We start from the raw sequence: 23,577 nt of genomic DNA, 5'->3' as shown, positions 1-23,577 counted from the left end.
GTTTCAACACAAACGGACAAAACTTTTCAGTAGACCTAATAATATGTAATCATAAGATTATTTATATTTCTGCAAATAATATTTTTTAAATAAAAATCAAAGTATTTACAAACAGAATATAATGCTCTTAAATAGTAGGTCTACTGTAAAGTTCTGTCTGATAATGCTGTCTCAAGTTTCAACACAAACGGACAAAACTTTTCAGTAGACCTAATAATATGTAATCATAAGATTATTTATATTTCTGCAAATAATATTTTTTAAATAAAAATCAAAGATCTTTTCCTATTGATATATCGTGATAATTACACTATGATAAATATTTCGTTGCAAAGTTATTTCATTGATATGATCTATCACAATATTTCTTTTTTACTAACATTGGTTAAGTATAATGTAGTGAACCGCATCTGAAATACAGAACAGAATCTGTTGATGCAAGAAATTTGGTTTATCTGTATCTACATTCCAAAGAAAATGAAACCTAAGAAGCATTAATCTTGGGTGCAAGGCAATTTTTACTACGTGAATGGAAAGTTTATTAAATGTTTACCATAATTGAAAATAATTTTGTTTAAGAATAAGACAGAAAAGATTACTTGTATCTAAATTTAAACTCTGTAATCTCTATTCATCATTGAGAGTTAAATTTATTCTAGTTGCATTTCTCATGCTGAAATTTTGTTTTATGTAATTGGGAAAAGTTTTGTAAAACATACCTGTTATAAAAATTTATACGATGCATTATGTATGTTGATTCATGGGAAAAAATTATAACAGTTCATGATGTAATTAACAAATTCTTGATCAAACTTGAACTGTAATGTAATAATTAGTGTATTCCCAGTGAACACTGTTATATAACTGTTGGGTAAATGTTACGTTTTCGAAACTAATATGTTATGTAGCATAAAAGTAACATGGAAGTTAGATGTTAGTTATTGGGGGCAAAAAACGGTGAAAGCTTACGTACGAAATCAGAGGGCAGCACACGGTGCGATCGCGCGACCCTGCCCGTGAGCAATCTCCCAACTCANAATTTTTTATTTTTAATTATTTTTTGGTACTTGACAATAGTTAGATATTAAATGACAAGTCAGACTTTCAATGAAATTATGTAAGTGATGAACTATCTGATTTTACTTAGACTATTATGATTTTATTCGACTAGCAAACAATTGCTGATAATGTATATGCGAGTACGAATTAAAATCACATTTTTTCATACGAGTAGTAAACGAAGTATGACATGTATTAATCTTATGACATTTAACGATGAATTATGACAATGACGATGTCGATGATGTAATAAAATAGATGACAGTTACCACCAATGTAGTTCTGTTTTGTTACAAATATGTGCTGCATATACACAGTAATATTAGGACAGTAACATAATGTAAGATAAGAGTAACAAAGTTACGCTACATTTATGTAGATATGATAATGACAAATGTTATGTAACCTGTTAGCTCCATGTTACATAATTGGTAATTTACTGCATTGTAACAATTGGCATGTAACTAGTTAGCTCTATGTTACGTAACTGTTAGGTTATTATATTGTAACAAACGTGGTTATTTGTTAGTTTTAAGTTACGTAACTGTTAGGTTTGGTGTTCAGTGGGTTAGGGGTACTCATAAGTAATCAATTATTTTGAAAGAGGTATTTTAGATGTGAAAAAAATTGATTACTTATGGGTACCCCTACTATATTTAACGTTGGTATATTAGTTGTAATGTATAGATTGTTGGGGGAGTCTTATAACTGTACAGTAGAAAAGATGCCACATAATTAGATACCATAGAATCCTAACATTTTACTTTGATTTGTGTACTTAACAAGGGAACATACCTATATGTCCATCTCCAATTTGATTTGTTTTGAAATATGGTATAGAGTACTAAAAAATAAGGGACATCTGATTTTTTATAGTTGCCCATTTTCATAATTAGAGGATGAAACCACTCTTTGAAGTTATCGAATAAGTACTCGAGAAATAGAATTTTCAGTGACATCGGTTTATTATATTTCAGTGGAAACTGAGTTTCACTTGTAGTTATGTTAGTATCTGTTAGTCAGACATTGGTTTGTTTAATAAACCGCTCATTTCACGAAGTTAAGTATCCTTGGATGCTTAAAATACACGTAAATTTGTGCATTTCAAGAGAATGATGTTTTCTTTCCTTAATGATTATTCTGAAAAACCCGTACTATTAAAGGTACAAAAAGTGTTTAAATTTATGAAAAGTAATTTTATAACTACAAGGGTTGAATCACTCCCTTAAAGTATTATGAAAGTGTCATCCGCAATATCAATTGTTTATAAAACTTTACTGCGAACAGGGTGCACTGAATTGCTTTAAATTTTACCATGTGAGTTTGAAGGCCCTAAAAAAAGTCCTTGCGCTTACGAAATTTCTTTGTAAAAACCTAACAAAACATTTGAAAACAAATTTTAAAACAATGAAATTTTATGGGTGTCAGAACCTTCCTTAGGGTCTTCATATTCACGTTGTAAAATTTCAAACAATTCAGTGCACTCAGTTCGCAAAATAGTTTTGTAAGCAATTGACCCTGCAGATGCCACTTTCACATTACCTTAAGGAGTGAGTCAATTCCTGTATTTGTAAAATTACTTTTCATTAATTTAAGCAACTTCTTGTTCTTTTAATAGTACGGTTTTTTCAGAGTAATCATTAAAGAAATAAAACATCAATGATGTGAAATACACATATTTACGTGTATTTTAAGTATACGGAGGTAATTAACCTTGCAGATTTTTTTTTTTAATATATTGTGACGTGGCAGTTCTCCAAGGGGCTATCTGCCCCTGGCGAGGCCCGCTGCACCTCGGCTTCTTGCGCGCTTCACCTTCGCCCGATCGCTTCGAGCGGGACCGTCCGAGAGATTATTTTTCTTCCGCTACCACTCCAACTCTCGAAGCCCATCGGGACCCTTCGAGAGGCTACCAAGAACACCAAACTTACGAGTCTTCGGAGTTCACCAGGACACCCTCCGAGTCGATTCCACTATAGCTCAAAATTTTGGGTGCCTGGCCTCCCCCGGAGGTCTTTTCTTAAATCCTCATAAAATCTTAATATCCTGAAAACCCTACAAAACGTCTCTCGGGCGACCGGAACGGCGCGGCCGGTTAGCTCAGAGCGCACGCGCCAACTTCGGACGATCGCTTCGAGCGGGACCGTCCGAGAGATTATTTTTCTTCCGCTATCACTCCAACTGTCGAAGCCCACCGGGACCCTTCGAGAGGCCACCAAGAACACCAAACTTACGAGTCTTCGGAGTTCACCAGGACACCCTCCGAGTCGATTCCACTATAGCTCAAAATTTTGGGTGCCTGGCCTCCCCCGGAGGTCTTTTCTTAAATCCTCATAAAATCTTAATATCCTGAAAACCCTACAAAACGTCTCTCGGGCGACCGGAACGGCGCGGCCGGTTAGCTCAGAGCGCACGCGCCAACTTCGGACGATCGCTTCGAGCGGGACCGTCCGAGAGATTATTTTTCTTCCGCTATCACTCCAACTGTCGAAGCCCACCGGGACCCTTCGAGAGGCCACCAAGAACACCAAACTTACGAGTCTTCGGAGTTCACCAGGACACCCTCCGAGTCGATTCCACTATAGCTCAAAATTTTGGGTGCCTGGCCTCCCCCGGAGGTCTTTTCTTAAATCCTCATAAAATCTTAATATCCTGAAAACCCTACAAAACGTCTCTCGGGCGACCGGAACGGCGCGGCCGGTTAGCTCAGAGCGCACGCGCCAACTTCGGACGATCGCTTCGAGCGGGACCGTCCGAGAGATTATTTTTCTTCCGCTATCACTCCAACTGTCGAAGCCCACCGGGACCCTTCGAGAGGCCACCAAGAACACCAAACTTTCGAGTCTTCGGAGTTCACCAGGACACCCTCCGAGTCGATTCCACTATAGCTCAAAATTTTGGGTGCCTGGCCTCCCCCGGAGGTCTTTTCTCAAATCCTCACAAAATCTTAATATCCTGAGAACCCCACAAAACGTCTCTCGGGCGACCGGAACGGCGCGGCCGGCTAGCTCAGAGCGCACGCGCCAACTTCGGACAGGGCGCGGTTAAGGACTTTTAGCTGATGAAATCTCAGAACACGACCGCCTGACTAAAAACTACCATTTTATCTCGGCTTCTTAATTTTAGATTTTGCTTTCTGAAGGTTTCCAATTCTTGTCCTGATGGTAACATTCCTGCTGCGATGTATTCGCCAAACGCATTGACGACCGTCTTCTTCTCGTCTTCGGACCAGCATCTTCGTATGACTACAACGATAAATGTAAATCGAGTGAATTAATTTCAATTATGAATGCTCATAATGGAGAATTAACAAAGTTGAGCTGCATATAAGATCGTATCGAGTAAAGTTTGGAATAATCATCTATATTAGTGTAGGAAATGTATTATTATGTAAAACTGAAAACTTAAAAACTGTGCAACGTTTCAATTTTTCGTCAACTAAGGTCAATCATATTTCTCCTACCTTTTCGACTATTCCGTGCAGATATGTTGTAAGAGTTGCAATTAGTTGATGTACCTACAGGCATTCGAGGGATTTAGTCGAAAGTTGGCACCGATATCATTCTTTTGACGTGTGATTTTCGTTTTTTATGTAGTTACGTGTAATTTTGATTTTCAAATAAAAGCGAATTATAACGACTAGTTCCCTCGACAATATTTTCCTCGTTGCTGCGTTTCAGGTTGAATGAAATGGAAATGAACGGGTATGCTGTCGAATTGAATTTCTTCGTCATTTCAACGCGTACGAAGAATACCTCCTCTTTGCGTAGGGAATTCGTTGCTCGGTTAACGCTTAACCGGTACAAACGTGGACGCTATTTGTCCCTGACTCGCATATGGAATCGCATGGATCTTGGCACATTTGGTTTTGCGCTGCTAATGCCGAGACGACGTTCGTTTGACGTCTAGGAGACGTTCCATTGACGTCCAGGAGACGTTCGTTTGACGTCCGGGCGACGTTCGTTTGACGTTCAGTTGACGTCCTCTTTACTTTCCTTTCGTAAAATTTGACGTCGATATAACGTCTATAAGAGGACGGTACGCTTTACATGAAATTGACATAAAGTTGACGTTCGTGGTCACACCAACAACGAATGTCACTATCGCAAAGTTTACGTAAACTTGACATCAAACGAACGTCGGTGTTGACGTTTATTTATACGTTTCTTTAACGTGCACATCGCGGACACTCGGACGTTAACTTTACGTCAATTTTACGTTCCCAACGTCTAATATTACGTTGATTTGACGACGCAAGTCCGAAAAGAGTACGTCACATTGACGTCTTTACGTATGTGCTCCGTTGGGGGGGGGTATACAGTGAAGACACTTGTAGAAGCAAATATGTTATCTTATTTATAAAAGCTTGTGTTGATAAGAAGCTGTCAATAACTGAGAAGACGCAATATTGTATTATGCTGCGATAAGTTACTCTTAAGGGGGAACGCCACTGTGACGGCCGGAAAAATAACCGATTTTCACGAATTTTTTTGAAAGGTTTAAATAATTATTAAAGGTATGGGGTTCTTGTTATTTTATTAAGTATACATTTAACTTGTTTAATATAAATTTTTATTAAAAAATTTAAAAAATTGACAATGATATAAACTTAACCATAGGAAAATAAATTCCCCCTCCGTTGTCCCAGGGGTTTCGCGGTGAAGGGTTATCTGAAAAAAAAAATTTAGTACGTTGTATTTTTCCGGCATTTCGACGATATGCTGACCAAGATGAAAGCAAGGGTAACCCTCTAAAGGCTACGCTGTTAGGATTTTAGGTGGCGTAAGGTTTGATTGAAAAATATAAGGTGCAAAACGTCCAAAGAAAGTCTAGAAGATAGTCCTAGTAAGTAGTGAATGTAAGGAAAATGTGTTTTTATACACTTGAGGAGTTGCTCGGAGTAGTCACCATTCCAGCTCGTTGAGGCTGTAGGCAGTTTGGAACGAATGACTCATTAATAAAAACATTCAGTTGATAGTTTTCCATTACATTGTACACGTTGATTAAGGAATCAATATTATTTTACTATTTCAATATTTCTATCTTGTACAGGAACGAATACCTTATTTGACTCCAGAAGAAAGAAAGGTTTATGATGAATGTGTGGCACAAGCAACCACAAGTGACGTATGGCTCCCAGGGGTCATGTTTGGATTCAGCACCTATATTGGAATGAAATTTATCCCGTGGCTTCACGCAATGGAAAAATCTACAAAAATGTTTATCCTAGCATCTTCTGTTTTTACTGGAATAATCATGGCGAAAGTAAGGGTATCTTCGAAATGTGTCCAACAATTATTGTTACTCCCAGATGGCAATCTGCGTAAAATGGCCGAATTTGCAAGGGAAGGAAAACAGCAGTTCGTGAGGTATTATTATTTGTTGCCCTAGAAACAACAATATTAAGATAACATTTATGTGATATCACGTCAGAATAAAATTAATTTTCATACTTTTTTTTTTGTATAGTGACATCTATGTACCTGCTGATGACTCTACAACTACTACCCTGACTGATAATTCTTCCAGTTCTGGAGTTGACATGGATATATACCATTCTCCAAGTACATTTGATTCTTTTGCAGGGAGCAGCAGCAGCAGTAGTATGTTATCATTATTTACGTATCGCAGATTTCATAATAGTTTACAGCATTCATAATTAAGAAAAACAGAATTGCATAAAGAGTGATTTAAAACGATTGCAGCATTCGGAATAATGGGAAATCGATAGCTCTTAATTTCAAATTCACAGGACAAATGCTTCAGATACCTCTCGGCTATAAATTATAATATTCTTAGTCTAACTCCGTAGACAGTTACTCATGGCTTTGCACACGGACAGAAACAGGGCACAACGCCTTGCCTAACACCGATAGGAGTGCAGGATCATCGAATTACCGAACTGAGTCCTGCCGAGTGGGTCGATAATGGATTCTTAACAATAAATTAGGAAAATCAAAAGACGAGACGAGTATGAAAACTATTTACACGCTAGCGGTTTCGGTGAAGACGCAACATTAACACTTTACCAACCGGAAGCCTATTAATCGGTTTTGCGATACCCGTGATCGCCATTTACTTCCAAATTCGTTGGTCGGTAAAATGTTAAGTAAAACGATCTGTACTACGTCATGACCTAACGCGGAAATCCTACTTTATTATTAATCCTACGGATTAATCGATTGATCACGTGGTCCTCTCTTAACGGTGGGTCCACCTTGTGGGCCATGCCGATCAACCGAATGGTATACTCCGTCCGGCAAGTCTTCTTAGCATCGTCATACACACCAAATTCTAGTTTTTCGCGGATTTTGTACTGAATGTTCTCATTTCAATACCGTCATTTAAATGTTCGTTGAAATTGGTCGAATGTATCTATTTCGTATTCCCGAAGCATCCGCCAATCCTTGGTTGCACTACACAGACACTGAGTTACTAGAGTTTTTAAGACGTATGCCGGCCCAGTGATCACCTATATCTGGTGATCCTTTGAAGTTTGGTGGCATGCATCGGGATGCACTCCACAGATCAGTGTTCCTTTCCGTGCCGTATTTGAAGTGAAACACCCTTCAAATCAGTCGATTTGAATACAACACTTTTTTTTATGGGTATTAGACCAACCCGTCCGAAACTTTGACACATCACTCCTGATCATCTAAGAATTGTCCTGACACATTGAAAATTTGGATTTTTCAAACAAATTTTTTAACTCAGCCTAGACCAGGACCAAAATGGCGTCGAGCTCTCATATTTCGATCAATATACAATTATCGAAGGCTCTGATATGAGAATCGAAAGGGTCAGGACAATTTTACGACAATTTAGAACACTCTAGTAATCGATAAACTCGTATTTTAACGGGATAAAGGCAAAAAAAAGTATTGTATGCGCTTCTATGCCAAAACGATGGTAATACGAGGTCTCGGAGTGAAGACTTAATTGACCTAGAAATCACAGATGACGCAGGGGGTCCCTCTGCAGTCAATTAGGGCCTCAGAAAGCATGAATCTAGAGGATTTCTGGAGTTTTACTTTGATTTCTTTATAATTATTGTACGGAAACGACATATGGTGTACGCCATTTGGTACAATATCCAATATAATTCGACACAGCTGTCAATATAATAACGACCGTCGACAACGTAGGCATTTAGAAAAATCTTCTTTATCGACGTTGACCAAGTTCCTCGACGTGTTTCACTTCACCTTAACAATAAGAACATCCTCTATTTCCTTAATTATTGCACATTCTGTTCATTACTTTGCTCTACACAACTGTCTTGTGATGTTTATAAATGTTTCATTTTTTAAAAATCGCATTATAGTTCTTCATACAGCGGAAAAAACACGGGGCGTTAAGCATCTTTTTTTCTAAATTCTACTTTATCGTGCTATATGAAAACGTACCGTACATTTTCTAATGTACTTTATTTATTTTGTTTAAGGCGCTGACAGTGATAATGCTTCGTTGAATTCACCCGAGGGCCCATCCACCCAGTCTGCTTTAACGTATGATGAATTGCGAGCTAGAAATAGAGAGGAATACGCACATTCAAGAAACAAAGTGTACGTATGATACTAGAGTATTTAATATTTCAAGGAGAAACATTGCCGGCATATATCATTGGACTGGCAATTCATGTTTAATATGTGCCTTATTCTTGGAATTTACGTCTTAATACTGTTATAGTACTAGAAGGATCATTGCATTATTTGTGCGTTGCTATCTGCGTTGTATAGGATTTTACCATCCGCAACCTTGAGGTGAAGTGAAACCCCCCTCAAATCAATCGATCTGAATAGGACCCTTTTTTTAAAGGTATTGGATAGAACCGTTTGATATTTAAACAAATGTCTCGTGATCATCTAAGAATTATCCTGACACTTTCAAAATTTGGATTTTTCCAACAAATATTTCAACTTAGTCCAGACCAGTACTAAAATGACGTCGAGCTCATATTTCGATCGATATACAATTATTGAAGCCTCTAATATGAGAAACGAACGTGTCACGACAATTGTACTACAATTTACAACACTCTGGTAATCGATAAACTTGCATTTAAACAGGATAAAGGCAAAAAAGTGTCATACGCTACTATGGTAAAACGATGGTAATGCGAGGTCTCGGAGGGAAAATTTAGTTGACACACTAAAATCACAGATTGCACATGGTGTCAATTAAGTGGTTTTGTAGACTCATTTTTATTTGAACCAGAAACGATTGTTTCTTGAGTTCTGCAATGTGATTGTATAATTATGAAGTGTTTATTTTAATTCAAGGTTATCTGATGCTGAAGGGCGAAGAAGAATCCAGCGGCTCCCGCCTTCGGCGCCAACAGTTAATGAAGGACCTACTCCCATAGTTGAGAAAACTAAATATGGAGACGTTTGGGGATAATTAAAAAATATGTGTTTAAGTTTATATATTACAATACATATGAATATAGTACTACGAAATAGGCACCTTACGATACTTATTGTGTTTAATACACCGTTCATTAAAGAAAATGGTGGCGAATAGAAGATGTCCTTCAGTATACACTGGATATTTGCAGGTCGTACATCCATAATACAAGACATTTCATAAAATGAGTTAAGATTTGATTAGCTAATGCATTTCATATTTCAGAGAAAATGAAGAAAGATTATGAAGTATATATAACGCAAACCGTCTACATTCTTGTATAATAGCATGTCCACTTAACAGCGTTCACCACCAAAGTGGGGACGATGACTTCCACCGCTAGATGGCATTAGCATCGAATTCGGTGGGAGGTAACCAAAACGTACTTTCTCGCTCGGATGAGGGAGACGCGACGCATAATGGGCGGTGTTTAGCAACGGGCGAAAAATGTGTGCCTATTTTGCACGTATAGGACTCACGCAACGGCTAGACGCCTCTGGACTAGGCGCCGAAACGTGTGTGACCCCCGGCCGCACGCACACGCCAGGTGGACGCTCCGCCTAGAGTCGGCAACGGTTGCCAAGGAATGCCCAAATTCCTCGCGAGAAAGTCGAAAATCCTGAAAAAGGTGCTCCACGGGGACAACGATTTTGAGCGTATTTCTCAACCGATCGAGCTCAACGAGTGCTCGTTTTAAAGATAAAACGTTGACGTGTGTTTATATGGGAGCGATTTTCGATCGAGCACCTCCTTCCTAGGTAAAAGGGCATGGAAATTATGTCGTTGCACTTTTTTATATGAAAATGACCATTTATCGAAAATCGCTCCCATATAAACACAAGTCAACGTTTCATCTTCGATATGAGCATTCGTTAAGCTCGATCGGTTTAGAAATACGTCCGGAATCGTTGTCCCCGTGAGGCCCTGCAAAATCGCTAGAGTGGTGAGCGCCCTTAAGCTCGATCGGTTTAGAAATACGTTCGGAATCGTTGTCCCCATGAGGCCCTGAAAAATCGCTAGAGTGGTGAGCGCCCTTAAACCGAGACGGTGGAAATTTGGATTGGCGACTGGAGCAACCCGCTCAAATTTATTTAAGGGCACCAGGCATGCTTCACCATGCCGCAGGCCTTCCGGAAATCCCGGCTAAGAAAGTTCAAGCTCGGCTGTGGAAAATCGCAGAAAAGCTCCGATTGCCGGCCACTCAGCCCCGCAAGAATCCGTGAAGAACTACATGCGGCACGGTAGAGTCGGGGGGTTCACACAAGAAACACGGAGTCATTAAAAGAAGTTCGGATTAGAGTGCGGGAATAAGTTAAAAGATCAAAATTCGATAATTACCAACTAACGGAAGCTCTTGATTAGACAAAATACTTCTGGATCCCACCAGAGCGAATCACACTGTTCACCAGTATCGACCACAAAATATGGAGCACAAGGCTCCCGAACATTTTCCTCCGGCACTCCGGCCATGAAAGACTGGGCACAACGCCCTCACTAACTCCGTACAGTCCACAGCCTGCCAATTTCGAACTCCAGAAGCAATGGGTCGATAACGATTACCCGGGGGATTGCAAACGACAGACTACATAAATAATATTTACACGCGAGAGCTCCGAATAATAAATGTTACACATAATACTCTAACGTCATACGCTAAGAAAGATAACACATTCGCGGCATTTACCCGATTAACGGATCACGCGTAGAGGAAATAAGAGGTCGAAGAGCCAATAAAAGAATTAGAAATGAGCGGAACCGAGGGCATCCCTGGGCGGGTTTGCTGACCCTGTAGCTACCCGGGTGGGCCCAAACGAAACGGTTCATTCGGCAAGGCGGGACAGTGGTGGCGATCCTCCATCTTGGTGTCCGTGAGCTACTTGGCCCTCGGCTCCTTGGAATGGCTAATCCGGCGATACTCGAGGTTCCCTCGACGATGGGGAACCGATCCTTTAGCGATCCGCCGAAATGCGGAAAATTCTCCCGGCTCCTCACCAGACCTATCCCTGCTCCCCCTTGGCATTGTCGTCAATAATTAAAAATACCATCTAATTCCGTCGCTAAACAAGCCCACTTAAGTCAACCGGTAGATGGGAGCACCGATACGTAATTCATCCTCGGTACGGGAACCTACTAATAACCAGACCTAAATGACAAACTTGACATAATGACTGGAACGCAACTTATAATTAACTGTAGAAGATAACGAAAACTTTACCTAATTAATTGCCGAGGTTAACCCTCATCGCCGCCAGCCGATTAAAATGTCGGAAAAATAAACCAATCTGTACTCACTACCACTGTCTCGCGTTTACTTGTAACGGACAGAATTCTGCCACATCACAATATGTACATACATGTATGTGACCCTTCCATATATATATATTTATTGTGACGTTATTTTTACTGATATAACTCCAAACAAAGTTCTGGCAATTAATGTTCCGACCCTCTGGTGGAGTCACAAATAAATAATCAACAAAATAGGGTCTCCGTCTCGTGATCGCTCAACAGCAGCAAAATTTTTGGGCGCCAGGCCCTCCAAAGGGCCAATCCGGGACCCGAACCACACAGGCCCAATCCGGGACCCGAACCACACAGGCCCAATCCGTCGGGGCTCACACCAGCGTACGGGTGCTCACGCACCAGCGATGAACCTCCCAACCCGCCCACGGATTCGCACCAGCGTAAGGCCCGAAGGGTCGGTCCCTCAACGATATATTTTCGATTTTCACAAATAACAGCGTCACCGGGGGTAAACAACCACTTTAGTGCAGAATAGTTTTGTACAATTTGAATAAATATTTTAACGGCGTTCACCACCAAAGTGGGGACGATGACTTCCACCGCTAGATGGCATTAGCATCGAATTCGGTGGGAGGTAACCAAAACGTACTTTCTCGCTCGGATGAGGGAGACGCGACGCATAATAGGCGGTGTTTAGCAACGGCCGAAAAATGTGTGGGTATTTTGCACGTATAGGACTCACGCAACGGCTAGACGCCTCTGGACTAGGCGCCGAAACGTGTGTGACCCCCGGCCGCACGCACACGCCAGGTGGACACTCCGCCTAGAGTCGGCAACGATTGCCAAGGAATGCCCAAATTCCTCGCGAGAAACTCGAAAATCCTGAAAAAGGTGCTCCACGGGGACAACGATTTTGAGCGTATTTCTCAACCGATTGAGCTCAACGAGTGCTCGTTTTAAAGATAAAATGTTGACGTGTGTTTATATGGGAGCGATTTTCGATCGAGCACCTCCTTCCTAGGTAAAAGGGCATTGAAATTATGTCGTTGCACTTTTTTATATTAAAATGACCACTTATCGAAAATCACTGCCATATAAACACGGGTCAACATTTCATCTTCGATATGAGCACTCGTTAAGCTCGATCGGTTTAGAAATACGTTCGGAATCGTTGTCCCCGTGAGGCCCTGCAAAATCGCTGGAGTGGTGAGCGCCCTTAAGGTGTACAATATGTATACTATGTTTATAACTGAATCGGCATTTTTTTCATCAGCCCAAACATCCTTTAAAGGAGTGGATACCGGTATTTAAATTTATCCGTAGAATCATCATTATAAATAACTTTAGGGGCAGTTTTTACCCCTTAAATAGGGGATTGGGCCGATAAAAAAAAATACGTGTCCCTTATTTTTCGATCCTCTGCAACATATTTAAATTTCAAGAAAATCGGAGACGGACCCCTCAGGGGGTTTCCTTGTAAGTACGATACCCAACCTATCCCAGCATTCCTTCGGATGTACATACATTGTGCACACACGAGGGGAACACATCCAATGCTCGTTTTGTGTTTCTCCTTGTAGCACCTAACAATTAGGACGATAATACGTAAAATGTTATTATTCAGGCAAGTTAGATATGGAACTCTATCACTGTTACTCATCGATTACAGAATAATGGTATTACCTGACATGAATGTATTCTTGCGAGTGTAATACTAGAAGAAGAAAGTAACGTGCCGAAAAAAAAAAAAACATGTACATGCAGCTGCTAAAGACCACCTAAGTCCGTAATTACAATAATTTCTACCGAACCCTGTAGACTGCGGATCGATCGATAGAGGGTTCGACAGGTTCGCTCCAAAGGTATCCCCGAGTAACGTGGTAAGAATCGTTCGCACTTGATACTGATCCGAAAAACAAGTCTAGTAAACTCGGTGTAATATCTCTATATTCATTGTACAATTAGGTGCAACTAGTATCAGAAGTTTTTAATAAATTTCAGTAACTCGTGAGTGTCACCGGAGAAATGAATTGATGTGAGATTTTCAAACCAAATTCCAATTTCCCATTGAAGCCTTAAATTAGTAAGGCTAAGGTATACTTTCCTATATTTTGTCTGCGCCTTTTCGTGACATTTTTTTATCACATGCAGAATGTTAAATATATGAATATCCAAATTACTGTTTTAGACGTAACTTATAAATACATGTGGTTACTGTTATATGAATAGTCGGTGCATATTAATATATAACTTTGCTATTGTTTGCACAACCCGAAATACATAAGAAGTGAAGTTTTCAAAATAGGTTAAAAGTATTTTTTTCCATTAGTTTTGAGGAATAATATGATCGTGACGAATGAAGGGCGGGCATTTGTCACCTTCAAAGATTTCATCGGTCCTAATGTCATGATGTTGCGGTTTACCGGATTGCCGTTTATGGATTGCGTACTTACTGGAAAGAATAAGATGCCTACAATTCTGGAAACGACTGTGTCTTCATTGAGCATAATGGGTATCTTCTTCGTAATAGTTATGGAATTCCGAACATTGGTATCGATATGGCAAGAAGACACGATGTACGCGCTAAGCACTGTGCCCACGATATTGTCCGTCACACTCTCCTTATCGAAGGTGAATACTAGATACAATACAATTGCGTAAATTGTTTCGTTGAAGTTCCCACAAACTGATTACTTCTGAGTTTCTATACTTTGCAGAATTCTGCAATTTCACTGCTGCGCTTGCAGTTGCTCGAGTCATCATTTGTTCCTTGTGCTCAGTGGCCTTAAGGTGAAGTGAAACACGTCGAGGAACTTGGTCAACGTCGATAAAGAAGATTTTTCTAAATGCCTACGTTGCCGCCGTTCGTTTTTATATTGACAGCTGTGTCGAATTATATTGGATATTGTACCAAATGGCGTACACCATATGTCGTTTCCGTACAATAATTATAAAGAAATCAAAGTAAAACTCCAGAAATCCTCTAGATTCATGCTTTCTGGGGCCCTAATTGACTGCTGAGGGACCCCCTGCGCCATCTGTGATTTCCAGGTCAATTAAATTTTCACGCCAAGACCTCGTATTCCCATCGTTTTGGCATACAAGCGCATACAACACTTTTTTTGCCTTTATCCCGTTAAAATACGAGTTTATCGATTACCAGAGTGTTCTAAATTGTCGTAAAATTGTCCTGACCCTTTCGATTCTCATATCAGAGCCTTCGATAATTGTATATTGATCGAAATATGAGAGCTCGACGCCATTTTGGTTCTGGTCTAGGCTGAGTTAAAAAATTGTTTTGAAAAATCCAAATTTTCAATGTGTCAGGACAATTCTTAGATGATGAAAGTTTCGGAAGGTTTTGTCTAATACCCTTAAAAAAAAGTGTTGTATTCAAATCGACTGATTTGAAGGGTGTTTCACTTCACCTTAATTCGTTTCAATAATTCTGACCTGATGCAGAGAAGTGCTTTTAAGGTGACGTGGCACCATGCAGGAAAAATGAGGGCTTAGGATATTAAATCTTATACGCATTAAAAATGAAGATCTCGTTCTTTGATGTTTCAGGGAGTTAGATTCGTTCAAAAGCGCCTGGAACTGAAGAATCTCCTTCAAAAGATGGCATTGCTCTGGGAGACTTCATTTCACCCGAACATGCACATAACTACCGTTGATGAGATGCTCGATAAATTAACCATCATTAGAAATATTTATTTCGTCGTAATTGTCGGCGGCGTCGTTTTTTACAGTTTACCTGTCTATGCGTAAGTTGAACTCACACGTATTCATAATCTTTCAAAAATCCCTCACGTTTACTTCTACAGTCTATAGCATTATAGCGTAGTAACTTTAACGGTCCATTTTAATAAAAATTTTCGTAAATAACGAGTTGTTTTGAATATGATTCCAACACAACTAGAAAAAAATCATTGACGAAAAAAACTGAAACATCCCTCTGGCTGCTAAAATTAATTTCCTGCTAATTTTGTTGCGCTTCCAAATAAATTAATTGTAATGAAAAAAATTAAGGTTTGAATGAAAAAATCGTAAAACGTGTTACAACGTGAAATATATTTCATTAAAAAAGATTCTACTTTCCTGGAATAATCTTGCTTGAACTACCCCTCAGAGATATTGGTCTTCAATATTTCTTCACGAAGAACGAGAACAATTCTTACAACTACACCCAGATGATATTTCCGATAGTATATCCGTTTACCCTGAGGACTGCGTTTCCCTATTTTGCTGTCATTGCCGTGGAACAGATCTTGGTGATCATTGCAATAACAATGTGGGCATCCTGTGATACATTATTTGCACATGTTGTCACGTATGCTGCCATCCATTTTCGGGTGAGTAATCACGGATGATATGTGCCCATAATTATGAAAGTGGTCTAAGTCGTATATTTTTAGTTTCGAAATTACATTGAATTAATTTCGTTTGAAATAATATGGCGTGAAATAACTGATAAACTCATTTTTTTTTTTAATTTTGACTTAGACCACTTTCATAATTATGGGCACATATAAAGAAAACATGTTTTTTAAAGAACTTTCCGTTTATTATCTATATACTTTGCTACGCGGTTTCCTCTGCGGGATTCGCGCTCTGCAAAATGGGGAGGATCGGGGTCCGTTAGATGGTCTGGCTCTCCGCGGGGTCGCTCGACGGGAGTTCCCTCTACGGTTACAGGGGCGCTTTATTTTTATCGGAACCCCAGGTGCGGGAAGTCCGAATCCGTGCCCGCGGATATCCGGCAAGGGGCGAGACTGACTTTGCGGGAGGCGAAAACGGCCCCGATCACTGGCCTCTCACAAGGAAACATTCCCAAGTGTCCGCCCCCGATCTCATTGATTTCCATATACGTTGAAGAACACAAAAATCTAAGAGACACGTGTTTTTTTATATCTGCAATGGTCCACATTTAAGGGGTGAAACTACCCCCAAAGTTTGGCGAAAATTCAGTTTTTATAATAATTTTCGTAGAAGCAATGGAGGGATTTCTACGAAACTTGGTATAAACGTATTCCGTATAAGGACGGTGAAAACACAATATTGTCCAGCAATGTTATACCCCCCCAAGGGGGTGAACTACCCTTCAGGCGACATTTTTTTGTAATATCTAATAAACGAGCACTCCTACTTACGTTCCACTTACGCGATGTGCTTGCTCACCAAAAATGAAGAATCCGTGTTTTTTGCTTTTTACCAATAAACATTTACACATCGGTTGTAAACAATGAATGGAGGTGGTATACGGGTATATTCCGAGTAGCTTTATTGGGTTATATCGTGACCAATTCCTTGTATATAAATCTTGTGAACGTGCTAATTCCTCAAAATGTCGTTGGTTTTCATAATATGCAATTATTTACGAATATCGCTAACTCTATTATCGTAAAAACAGTAAAAATCCAATTTTACCGTTTTACCAAGGAGATTGTATTACTAGTTGGAAACGGGTGATGACTGCGTCATCGGATCTGTTGCGAAACTATTTTAGTCTCTTAAACTTTTTTTCAAATTTATTTATAAATAATTGCATGCTATGAAAACCAAGGACATTTTGAGGAATAAGTACGTTCACAAGATTTATGTACAATGAATTGGTCACGATATGATCCAATATAGCTAGTCGAAATATACCCGTACACCACCTACATTCATTGTTTACAACCGATATGTAAATGTTTATTGGCAAAAAGCAAAAAACACGTATTTCTTCATTTTTTGTGAGTAATCACATCGCGTAAGTGGGACTTAAGTACGAATGCTTGTTTAATAGATATTACAAAAAAATGTCGCTTGAAGAGTAGTTCACCTCCTTGGGGGGGTGTAGCATTGCTGGACAATATTGTGTTTTCACCGTCCTTATACAGAATACGTTTATACCAAGTTTCGTCGAAATCCCTCGATTGCTTCTACGAAAATTGTTATAAAAATCGAATTTTCGCCAAACTTTGGGGGGTTGTTTCACTCCTTAAATGTGGACCATTGCAGATATAAAAAAACACGTGCGAAATGCATGGGATGGGAAGCAATACTCGGTAGGTTTAGTGTTAAAATTTAATCTGCGATACAATCTTTTAACTGAATACTCAATCATGCTCAATTTGTCCATGAATCTATGTCGACAGGTTTTGCGACACGAGCTTGAGAATATTTTCAACAGCGAGTATCCAGCCCGGCCTGACGACATAATTAACCTGAAGATCGCAGTTATCGCCAAACGTCACTTGGAACTATTCAGGTAAAGTCTGCTTTAGGTTCTCTCGTTTCTTGTTCCGGTAGTATCGATACACGCCGTTAAGAAGAAAAACTGCAGTTTAATATATTTCTTCAGCTTGTGTAACGCGATCGAGGACATATTCAGTCCTTTGGTGATGTTGTCCATGTTGCTTTCCGCTTCCAATATGTGTATCACCATGTATGAGATGGAGAAGGTAATTCATTAACATCTTTATATATGTACATTCTTATGCTTTATATATGTATAAGATATGCATTTTTCTGAGAAATTTCTGACAACTCTTCTATTTACGATCGTGCCGAATTCTATAATAACGTTGTGCCGCAAGGTAGTTTATGTAAAAAGAACTTTGCGCAAAATTCATCCGCCAGAGAAAACAATGAAATAAATTACTTTTTTCCAAATACGTACATTGATTCTCATGGTCGAAGAAAGTAAACAGAATTCAGTTTGTTTCTACCATAAATAAAATAATAACGATTAACTTCAGAAATGTAATTAAATCAATATCGTGTATAAAATACTGAATGTGAACTGTGCTAAAACGATGGGAATACGAGGTCTCGGAGTGAAAATTTAATTGACCTGGAAATCATAGATGGCGCAGGGGGTCCCTCTGCAGTCAATTAGGGACCCAGAAAGCATGAATTCAGAGGATTTCTGGACATTTACTTCGATTTCTTGATATTTATTGTACGAAAACAACAGGTGGAGTATGCCATTTGGTACAATATCCAATATAATTCGATACAGCTGTCAATATAAAAACGAACGTCGGCAACGTAGGCATTTAGAAAAATCTTCTTTATCGACGTCGATCAAGTTCCTCGACTTGTTTCACTTCACTTTAAGAATTTCAATATAAATGTACGATGTCGATTTTAACGTTACACGTGTATGTACATGACAATCCGATAATCGACAAAAGAATATAGGAAACTATAATCTCAGGGTATAACAATATACTGTTATATTTAGTGTACAATTATTTACGAATCTCTGTCATATTTCAGATGCTTTCCATGAACAATTACGTAGAATTAGCAACGAATCTGATACACCTGTGCGCTCTGTTCCTAATGGTCTTGACATTCTGCGGTTTCGCAACAATGCTGAGTGATCAGGTTAGTTCATATTCCTTTATTAAAATGGATACACGTTAGCTGTAACTAATGTTCAACGCATTTTTTCGTAAAAAAGAAGTCCAGTCTCGCACATAACGCATACTTGCTATTGGCTTTTAAACCGTTTTCCTTTCTTTTAAGAGAAGAAAAGACGCACGCATTTCCAATTGTTTTCGGTTCATTTGACATTTAGTTTCATATATCAAGCAACATTCAATATTGAATAAAAATGAATACAAGAATATAGTTAGCGTTAAGCATTTTGGTACTTTCATAATGTTTAAATAATAGCTTTTTATAAGAAAAATCTGTAAACTTATAAGCAAGCGACGTTTGGTGTTTGTTATTAATTGGCTTTTGAACCGTTNATTACCATCGTTTTGGCATAGAAGCGCATACAACACTACTTATATTAAGGAATTATAGTATCATATGTCTTGTACTGTACTGAATGTAGACGGAGGGAGTCAGTTTGGGTGCTTATGGTTCAAACTGGTTCACTTGCGATCCCGTAATGAAGATTCTCCTTATCTTCATAATGATGAGGGCCCAGAAACCCTTCCATTGTACGGCTTATGGCTTTTTCCCTATCAGCCTGAACCAAGTTACTGCGGTATGAAGTGCCATGATCATTGTAATGTTAATATAGTATCGCTGTACGATAAAGGAATTTAATTTTGCAGATCTTCAGCTCGGCGTTGTCTTACTTTTCGATACTACGAACGATGACGTGAGCCCGTTGCATTGACGTACTTCTGTTATGTAATTCATAATCAATTAAATCGCTAAAATGTTATATGTCCCTTATTACAATTGTTATCGAGTCTTGGTGAATTCGTGTTTAATAAAGCAGCTCTTGTTCGAAGAATTTAGTTCTTCTTCAACAAATATGTGAGTGCTGTTTACGATTTTACTGCTTTTTGTGAATGTGCTTATTCCATTTTTTCCTACATCAGGCGTAAGTAGGCTGTCTATTAAGGAATGTTCATGAATAATAACCGTGTCAACTTAAAAAAGGTGAGTACCTTCATATTCTCTTCGGAAATCAAATTTAATTTCAAGACAGCTGACAACCAGAACAATACAAAAAAAGTTTCATTTGGGTAGAACAATTACAGCTCGCGTAAGGGGTAAAAGAAGTATTCAAAGGGGTGGCGCACTCTATAAAAATGAATTTTTTCGAAAAATTCCAAATGCATGTTTCATAATTCTTAATTCCCTACATTTTGACGGTTGTTTCATGAAAATCGGTCGAGTGCTTCTATATGAAACAGCAAACTCACCCCCTTGCACGGCCAACTTTAAAGTCTGATTTCACCCCCTAAAAGTGTTTATCCGCCGATTAAGAAAAACACGGGTCCCTTAAACTTTAGTCTTCTATAACATTTTTAAATAATTATGTTAAATAAAATTAAATAAAAAATAAATTATATAAAAATGAACAAAATCGAAGGGGGACACCTCAGGTACCTTCCTCGTAAGAGAACGAGGCAAAGAAAGAGAAGAACAGAGCGCAATTGAGTACCAAGCAAATACGCATAAACATTCAGGGATAAATCCCGTATCGATGCGTGGCAACGTTCCCAACGCGATCCGTGGTTGTGACTCCGAAATAAAGCGATAATCGCTGAAATTTGACTTTTCCGTATCCTAATATTTCCCGTTCGAGCACGTATAAGAATTGTTTAACCGTTTGAGTGCCAAGGAGCGATTTTGCGCTTCTTCTGTGTCGATCGAACGGCGCCAGCGTTCTAGGCTGCGAAGCCGAGAACCGCGACACGCTCGGTTTTCGTCGATGCGCGACTTTACGGTTACCATTCCATTTTAGGTAAAAGTAAAAGAATGAGACAGCTGGTAAAAGAACGAATTTGAATTTCAGTCGAACATTACCGCTTACCGTATAGAGCAGAAAACAGCGCAATAGCGCTCCTTGGCATTTTTAATCGGGGAATAAGACAAGCGCTATTGCGTCGCTTGGCACTTTTGGACGGGAAAACAGCAAAGACACGTGGCACTCAAACAGTTAAAGAAGATGATCGAGTCAGAAGTTTAAGACTTCGATTCGATAAACTGTAATGAGCTTGCAATGCCCAACGCAACCTAGCAGATATTTATTCAAACAATACGTCTGTTTTATAATATATTTCCGAAACATTAACAGTTTTAAAAATGTAGCGTATACTATATAAAATTATCAAATATTTGGTACACCGTGAATGATATAACCTAATGCGTAAGACGCTAGGTTTCGCGGAAAAGTCGATCGATTATTAGATAATGAATTTTTCGAGTCAATATTTTTTTTTGTATTTAGTGTGATTTATGATATAACAAGACTGAATTAAAAATAAATAGAGGTAATCAAACATGAGTCTTATACAATAGGAAAGAATTAAATTTGAAATTATTTAAACAATGAATTATCTATATTGAGAACTGCAACTTTATCAAGTTTTATTTAATCCAGAGACTTGAGCGCTTGTCTCTACATTCGTGAAATATTTGAACTCGCGTCGAGCACGAACATGTGCCAAGTATGTGTTTAAGGTGAAGTTGAAACACGTCGTGGAACTTGATCGACGTCGATAAAGAAGATTTTTCTAAATACCTACGATGTCAACGTTCGTTTTTATATTGACAGCTGGGTCGAATTATATTGGGTATTGTACCAAATGGCATACTCCACCTGTCGTCTTCGTACAATAATTATAAAGAAATCGAAGTAAAACTCTAGAGATCCTCTGGATTCATGCTTTCTGGGGACCTAATTGACTGCAGAGGGACCCCCTGCGCCATCTGTGATTTCCAGGTCGATTAAATTTTCACTCCGAGACCTCGTATTACCATCGTTTTGGCATAGAAGCGCATACAACACTTTTTTTGCCGTTTATCCCGTTTAAATGCGAGTCTATCGATTACCAGAGTGTTCTAAATTGTCGAAAAATTGTCCTGACCCTTTCGTTTCTCATATCAGAGCCTTAGATAATTGTACATTGATCGAAATATGAGAGCTCGACGCCATTCTGGTTCTGCTCTGGGCTAAGTTAACACATTTTTTCCAAAAATCCAAATTCTGAATGTGTCAGGACAATTCTCAGATGATTACGAGTCATGTGTCAAAGGTTCGAACAGGTTGGTCCAATACCCTTAAAAAAAGTGTTGTATTCGAATCGACTGATTTGAAGGGGGTTTCACTTCACCTTAAGTCCCACGCCCATTGCCCAGTAAGAAGCGGTAAAATGCAAGTTGGCAAAATTGGGGAAAAATAACGTCACTACTCTCGCCATAGATAGGAATCGCCAGACTCTATTAAGCTTCGCACATTTTACCCATGTGGCGCAAAGATTATACACGACTTTCTAGGAGCGATTACTAGAGCCTTAAATTAATAGTTTCACTTTCAACGCACGTATCTGCAACGAATCGATTTATTTTATAACATTAGATATGATAATTAGGAATGAAACTTTGGTTGCGAAGAAAAGTAGATAACGCTACTGCGAACCCTCGATCAGGCTTTGCAAGCGACTGAATACTGTGCTCAAAGGCGTGCTTGAGCAACTCTGTTATTCCTTCTACTAGTTACATTGCGCATGCACAGGGGGAACATCCCAGAAGTCTGTTCTATCGTTCTCCATACAGAACCTATCAATTTTGACGCCGATATTTGAAATGTAATTATGCAAACAAGTTGCATGTGAAACCCTGTCATATGGTACTCATCGATTACGGATCACTTCTGTTACTTGACATGGGCGAAAACCCGTGGAGGCGATACTATAGGAAGAAAGCGCCGTACGAAGAAAAAGAAGCGGTAAAATGCAACTTGGCAAAATTCGGGAAAAATAACGTCACTAATTTCGCCATAGATAGGAATCGCCAGACTCTATTAAGCTTCGCACATTTTACCCATGTGGCGCAAAGATTATACACGACTTTCTAGGAGCGATTACTAGAGCCTTAAATTAATAGTTTCACTTTCAACGCGCGTATTTGCAACGAATTATTTTATATCATTAGATATGATAATTAGGAATGAAACTTTGGTTGCGAAGAAAAGTAGATAACGCTACTGCGAACTCTCGATCAGGCTCTGCAAGCGACTGAATACGGTGCTCAAAGAAGTGCCTGAGCAACTCTGTTATTCCTTCTGCTAGTTACATTGCGCACGCACAGGGGGAACATCCCAGAAGTCTGTCTGTCGTTCTCCATAAAGAACCTATCAATTTTGACGCCGATATTTGAAATGTAATTATGCAAACAAGTTACATGTGGAACCCTGTCATGTGGTACTCATCGATTACGGATCACTTCTGTTACTTGACACGGGCGAAAACCCGTGGAGGCGATACTATAGGAAGAAACCGCCGTACGAAGAAAAGACACTTAAACGCGACTATTAAAGACCACCTAAGCCCGTAATTAAAATGACTTCCACCATGCCCTATACGTTGCGGATCGATCAGGAGAGGGTGCAGTCAGCTTGCTCAA

The 23,577-nt window shown here is 39.2% G+C and overlaps 2 protein-coding genes across 4 annotated transcripts in view; both read left to right on the top strand.

Annotated features, from left to right (window-relative positions):
- Window positions 1-9,581, top strand: part of LOC105702725 (OCIA domain-containing protein 1) — a 12,212-nt gene extending 2,631 nt beyond the window's left edge. For 2 of the 3 annotated variants that reach the window (XM_012430519.1, XM_012430520.1), the window contains 4 exons: window positions 6,112-6,428; window positions 6,529-6,662; window positions 8,504-8,624; window positions 9,342-9,581. In XM_012430519.1, the coding sequence (XP_012285942.1) occupies window positions 6,112-6,428; window positions 6,529-6,662; window positions 8,504-8,624; window positions 9,342-9,459 (690 nt within the window). In that variant the 3' untranslated portion in view covers window positions 9,460-9,581. Of the gene's footprint in view, window positions 1-4,217; window positions 4,319-6,111; window positions 6,429-6,528; window positions 6,663-8,503; window positions 8,625-9,341 lie in introns of those variants that run through there. The other variant, XM_012430518.1, reaches the window with a different exon arrangement.
- Window positions 9,582-14,118: 4,537 nt separating this feature from the next.
- Window positions 14,119-19,820, top strand: LOC105702724 (putative odorant receptor 92a). The gene is made up of 8 exons (XM_012430517.1): window positions 14,119-14,340; window positions 15,277-15,473; window positions 15,839-16,061; window positions 17,850-17,962; window positions 18,056-18,155; window positions 18,976-19,086; window positions 19,544-19,699; window positions 19,770-19,820. The coding sequence occupies exons 1-8, from the start codon at window positions 14,119-14,121 to the stop codon at window positions 19,818-19,820; spliced, it is 1,173 nt and encodes a 390-aa protein (XP_012285940.1).
- Window positions 19,821-23,577: the final 3,757 nt, after the last annotated feature.

The sequence above is a fragment of the Orussus abietinus genome, unplaced genomic scaffold (genome assembly GCF_000612105.2).
Source record: "Orussus abietinus isolate OABI.00-Male unplaced genomic scaffold, Oabi_2.0 scaffold600, whole genome shotgun sequence".
NCBI lineage: Eukaryota > Metazoa > Arthropoda > Insecta > Hymenoptera > Orussidae > Orussus > Orussus abietinus.
Note: the sequence above shows the minus strand (reverse complement) of the source record. Positions and strands in the feature narration are given on the sequence as shown.

What these genes read in the sequence shown, in the direction of transcription:
- LOC105702724 (XM_012430517.1), top strand. Translation starts at nt 14,119, where the DNA reads ATGTTGCGGTTTACCGGATTGCCGTTTATGGATTGCGTACTTACTGGA. An exon ending in TACAGTTTACCTGTCTATGC is followed by an intron (nt 15,474 to 15,838) that starts GTAAGTTGAACT and finishes ACTACCCCTCAG; the next exon opens with AGATATTGGTCTTCAATATT. An exon ending in CAACAATGCTGAGTGATCAG is followed by an intron (nt 19,087 to 19,543) that starts GTTAGTTCATAT and finishes TACTGAATGTAG; the next exon opens with ACGGAGGGAGTCAGTTTGGG.